The 6,000-nt window shown below is 50.0% G+C and overlaps 1 protein-coding gene across 1 annotated transcript in view; it reads left to right on the top strand.

The window, feature by feature from the left end:
• ARHGAP15 (Rho GTPase activating protein 15) overlaps nucleotides 1-6,000 on the top strand; it is a 492,002-nt gene that overhangs the window by 304,714 nt on the left and 181,288 nt on the right. The window contains exon 11 of the mRNA XM_072122220.1: nucleotides 1,228-1,326. Coding sequence (XP_071978321.1) covers nucleotides 1,228-1,326 — 99 coding nt within the window. The remainder of the gene's footprint in view (nucleotides 1-1,227; nucleotides 1,327-6,000) is intronic.

Here is a 6,000-nt window from a genome sequence, read left to right as displayed (position 1 = left end):
TATAAAGAACCTCATTATACATAATATAAACTAGCATAAGATACAATATAATATAACAAATCTAAAGTAAATAAGATAATGTAACAATGTAAAGTATAACAAATAGGAAAGATAATATAACACAATATATTATACAGTAATATAACAATGTGCCTTACAACAACTATTCATCCCGAAGAATTACATTTTCACAACTATTATCCTTCAATTACATGACACAGACACAATAGGCAGTACAGTGCGGAGCATGTTTATTCACTCACATCTGTCCCTTCCCCAGTGGAGCTTGCAATCTAATTTTCCTACCACAGGCACAAAATATAAGCACGCACGAGGGACGCTTTAATCGGAGGCCAATTAACCTACCAGTGTGTATCTAGGCTGTGGGAGGGAAGCAGCGCACCTGGAGGTAATGGATACAGACATGGAGAGAATACACATATTCCCTGTAGACTGCGTCCTGATTGGATTCAAACCCAGAACTTCAGCTCCGAAGCAACAGCGGTAACCGGTTTGCCGCCATGTTGCCGCCATGGAAGGCCTCCATAATTTTTGACGTCAGAATAATAAGATGGTGCCATGATATCATTATCGGTTCGTAACTTTTTTAATTTAAAAAGACAAAAAAAATAAAGCTTTGCATAAAAAAAAAAATAATTTATTTAGTAATTTGTAACAATGTCACCTTTAAAAAAAAAAAACAAGGCTGGAGGTCCTTCTCTTTATTATCTCTACATGGCAGCGATAAACTTGGTGATCGGTTCAGGTGGTCATGGGCCCCCTATAAGCCTTGGGCCCTGGACGGCCGCCCAAACTGCCTGTATTATAATCCACTACTTGTGTTGCAGTTCGGACCAATATACTGCAATAAAGCTGAGCTGCAATACTAAAAACAACCAATTGCCAAAAATGTTTTATTTTTTTTCTAATCCTGTTCAACCACTTTAATAACAGATTCCATAGTCAGCTACCCTGTCACCTGGCTTAAAGGGGTATTCCAGTATCACCAAGGAGAGCTGAAGTATGAGGACTCCATGAATCATTTTCTAGATAATCTGCTGCTATTTGACGACTATTATTTTCTTTACTACTTTAGTAATAAAATCTGCCCTGATCATGTGATTATGATGCACGGTCCTTACAGTGGTTTTTCATGTGCCTAATGGCGCCATCTCTAACCCATAATTTTCTCATCTCAAACCTGAATCTTGTCTCCTTTTTGTTTAGATCAAGTATTTGGCTGTCACTTAGCGACTCTCTGCAAGAGGGAAAACTCTACAGTCCCCAACTTTGTACAGATGTGCATAGAAGCTGTGGAGAAAAGAGGTAAGTGACATCACAGGAGATCACTCCATCCACAAAGCTTAAGAGAAATCCTAATGTGTATGGGGGTTCCCTGCTCTTACCTGTCTCTCTTCCAACAGCAGGTATTGGGGAAAGATTAGGATCCCGCTTTTTTTCAAGTGCCCCGCTTGGATTCACACAGATTTAACATCAATGACTAGTAGAGATGAGCGGACCCAAACTTTCTGTTCGGTTCGGGGTTTGGGTGCATCCCATATGAACCCGACATATTGCCGGATTGGCGGGTGAACAACCAATCCAGCAAATGAATGTCCCTGGTCAGCTAGCTATGGCTGTGTTTGGCTAAGTGGATACTTCTGACTAATCTTAGCCATGGCTAGTTGGGCAGGGCATCAATTTCCTAGATTGGTTGCTTGGCCGGTTATCTGACAATATGTCCGGGTTGCGCGGGACGCACCAGAATGTAAAGTTCGTGTCTGCTTATCCTTTATGATGAGAGTACCTGAACCTGGGGGGCGTGGCCTGATGCCGACCTAGGAGGACGTGCACCGCGGAGCTCCCGGGACCTGGCACCCTATCACCCTTCCCAGGCAGCCATCCTCCACCTGTACCCCCTCCAGTCTGCTCCCCGGTGCCGCGGGTACTTGCCCCCATACTCCGGTGGCGGTATCGCGGCGGTCACCGGCTCCGTGCGGTCCCCTCCAGCACTTCAGCTCCTGCGGCCTCCCACGTGTCCCGCGCGGCGGCGGGACCATAGCCGCCCGACATCGCGGCTGTACACCGGAGAGGTGTTGAATACCGGGGGAGGGAACCCCCCCCCCGTGCTGTGCCGCCGACCCGCTGTGCTGCTGACCTGCCCTGTCGGGGGATCGTGGCAGCGCTCCAGCCAGCCCTGTATCCGGCCGGAGGCGCCATCTTGCTGGACTCCCCTGCGCTGCCTGAGGCCTAGGCGCGCAGGGTTAACCCTGTCACTGCCGGACTGCAGCCAGGAATAAGGTAGGGAAGTAATTCCCCTGCTGCTGCCCTCCTCTCACCTGGGGACCCCAAGCTGTGCAGCCCACCATACTCCCAGTGATCCCCTGCTCCTGGGTTTTGTTCTATATTAACCCTTGCAGTGCCGCTGCAATACTCCACGTGGGTTTGGACTGTATCTCTGCTAATTACTGGACGCTAGGCTCCTCGATTGTTTATCACTGGCCCCCCCTGTCCAGACGCCATGGGTAACCGGAGGAGAACGGCTAAATTGCACAAAGCAGCGTCCGGGGTGTCTGCGCCTCCATCGGATGATGAATCCATCCATGAAGATCCTCCATTCCAGTCCCTGGAACCCCTGGATGCGCAGGAATGCTCCACATCCCAAGCCGTTCTTGCACAGATACAGTCAAACGCTGCCAAAAAGTTGGGGAGATTCTCACGCACACAGCCCTGCTCTCCTCAGGGGTCCCCAAACTCCTCTCCCTCCCTCTTTGAAGGCTCCCAGAGCCCGCCGCAGCTTGTAAGCTATGAAGAGGGCGCTGATCCGCCTGACGTGGCCACTGAACTGGACCGCAAATTTGCAGAGGTGCTGGCGGCCATTAATGGGTGCCAATCCAAACTGGTTACCAAGGTGGATGAGCTGCGACAGGACTTTGTTCTTTTAAGACACGATGTCCACAAAGCCAAAGAGCGAATCACCGAAACTGAACGCAGAATATCTGAGGTGGAGGATGTCCAGAGGCCTATGCCGACACAGATCAGAGAGCTTCAGCGCCAAATGTCTGCTTCCATCGACAGAGCTGATGATCTCGAAAACCGCCTGCGACGGAACAACGTCAGAGTGGTTGGCCTCCCCGAAAAAGTGGAGGGGTCTGACCCGGTATCCTTTTTTGAAAATTGGCTCAAAAATATGCTTCCTGCAGATACCTTCTCCCCGTTCTTCACAGTAGAAAGGGCCCATCGTGTGCCATTCCGCCCTGGCCCCCCAGGGGGCAATCCAAGACCCTTCCTGGCCCGGCTGCTGCACTTTAGGGACAGGGACTCTATCCTCAGGGCTGTCCGTACCAAGGGAGAAATTCTCTATGCCAACAGCAGAGTGTCCTTCTACCCTGATTTCTCTGCATCCGTCAGGAAACAGCGAGCACAATTCACCGAGGTCCGTGCCCGTCTCCGTGACAAGGGGTATAAATACTCCATGATGTACCCTGCCAAGCTCCGAATAGTGGATGGTCAGAAGACTCGATTCTTCACTTGCCCAACCGAAGCACTTCACTGGGCTGATGCAGCTCCACGGGCTCCAGCTGCAAGGCCCGCACCTCCTGAGTGACTGGACTCACATATCCTTTTATCTGATATGCAATGACAGTGCTGGACTTAGTCCTGAATAGTTATCCAGGGGTCCCAAATCACTGTTACAGTTTTCTAATATTTGTTTACACTTTACGTGCCTCACAAATGTACCCTGTGATTGATTTGCGCTTTCTTCTTGGTCATCTTGACCAGTGCGCCATTTATGGCACTCCATTCTCTCCCTCCCTCCCCCCCTCCCCACCTCCCCCTACCATTACCTCCCCCTACCATTACCTCCTTGCGTCTTCCTCCTCCCCCCCCCCCCACTCCCCTATTTCCTCTTGGTTCTCTCTAAATATGGCTGCCTAATAACCTCCTGATCATCTATTCATTAAGGGTTGAAGGTCCCGGGACAAATGGTGTAGGTTTGTCTTGAGTTAGGGACCACTGTTCTACTATTTGACTGTTAGTGGGTATAGGTCTACACTACTGCTGTTAGGGTGTTAGACAGGGGGTTTGTATTCTTGGGATTGTTAGTTCAGTTCTGTTATATTTGTTATGCTCACTGTTGTCTGTCTGTCTATGTCTTTGTGGTATGAAAGGATGAATGCTTGGTTGCTCACGTCTCCTTCCCCACACCCCTTTCCCTTCCGCTAAGATGTCTTCACTTAAGGTAATGAGTTGGAATGTGAGGGGACTTAACTCCAAATTCAAGAGGGCTCTGATGTTAGATGTCATTAAGCGTCAGGCCCCCCATATTGTATGTATCCAAGAGACACACCTTACGGGTCAGAAGGTCCTCTCCCTGAAGCGGGCCTGGGTGGCTAGAGGTTACCATTCCTCCTACTCTGTCTACGCCAGGGGAGTATCCATACTCATATCCAAAGCGCTTCCCATAGAGGTCATACAGGTAGCACCGGATCACTTTGGCCGTTATGTAGTCATACATTGTGCCTTGTGGGGCTTTACCTTTACTATTGCGTCTATTTATGTCCCACCTCCCTTTGATCCAGCAGTATTGCATCTAATATCCAGTAAGCTGGCTGCTATGCCTCCAAGCCCGTTACTCTGTATTGGTGACTTCAATGCAGTCCCTAACCCCTCCTTGGATCGTACAAGTGGGCTTGACACAGGCTCGGCCCGTCTGAACGAGTGGCTCACCTCTCTAGACCTCGCCGATGTTTGGCGTAGTAAACACCCTCAAGAGAGAGAATATTCATTTTATTCCTCTGTTCATAAGAGCTTCTCTCGGATTGATCTGGCCTTTGTCTCCCCTGATATGATGCAGCACGTTGACCAGATATCCTATTGCCCGCGCAGTGCGTCAGACCACTCCGCCCTGTTCATTAGTCTCCTTATAGGCCCCCCCAGCGACTCCCGCTTATGGCGCCTGCACCCGGCTTGGCTCCTATCCCCAGCGGTCCAGAGTACTGTTAGGGCAGCGCACAGCGAGTTCTGGGATGTACACTCAACCCATCCTGATCCTCTTCTAGTCTGGGACTCGTACAAGTCCTCGGTGCGGGGGGCATTCATGTCGGGGGTAGCTGGCCATAGGAAGTCCTTAAATGCCCAGGAGGAAAGGCTGACGGCTGTACTGGTGACTGCAGAAAAGGATTATCTAGAGAAACCTACTCCGGGGAATAAAAAGACTTGGGCTCAGGCGCAGAGGAACCATCTAGCTGTGGTGAAGGAGCGCACCAGCAAACGCCTGCTAGCCAGGGAAGCGTCCATCTTTGAATTTGGAGATAAAAACGGGAAGCTGCTTGCGTATTTATCGCGGGCTGAACGCCCATGTGCTTCCGTTCCCTCTATTATTGATGGTAACGGAGCATTGATCACAGAACCCCGGGCCATTAACATGGTATTTCATGAATACTATTCTTCTCTTTACAGCTCCAGATTGTCTGCCTCTTCCGTCGAGATCTCCGGATTCCTTGACAGTCTTCCACTTTGGAGGCTCACACAGGCACAGTCATCGGAGCTTGATGCTCCGCTCTCGGCAGAGGAGGTGGAACTGGCCATCCAATCGTTGCCCCCCGGTAAGACACCTGGACTTGATGGGCTGGGAGGTGAGTGGTATAGGGATAACTGTGAGATTCTGGTCCCCCTTCTCCTCAGCCTGTACTCCGATGCGCTTGATAGCGGTTCCCTCCCCGACTCCATGCGAGAGGCCCTTATTGTAGTTCTTCCTAAGCCTGGCAAGGATCCCCTGCTTCCCGACTCATACCGCCCAATTTCCCTCCTAAACTCAGATGTTAAAATACTAGCAAAAATTCTGGCAACAAGGCTTAACAAAGTAATACTATCATTGGTTCACCCGGACCAGACGGGCTTTATGCCTGGGAGGGGAACTGACATAAATATACAAAGACTACACCTGAACATTGCAGAGGCAGAGCGGTCTCCAGACCCTGGGTTTATATTATCCTT

Source organism: Engystomops pustulosus, chromosome 8, assembly GCF_040894005.1.
Source record: "Engystomops pustulosus chromosome 8, aEngPut4.maternal, whole genome shotgun sequence".
NCBI lineage: Eukaryota > Metazoa > Chordata > Amphibia > Anura > Leptodactylidae > Engystomops > Engystomops pustulosus.
Note: the sequence above shows the minus strand (reverse complement) of the source record. Positions and strands in the feature narration are given on the sequence as shown.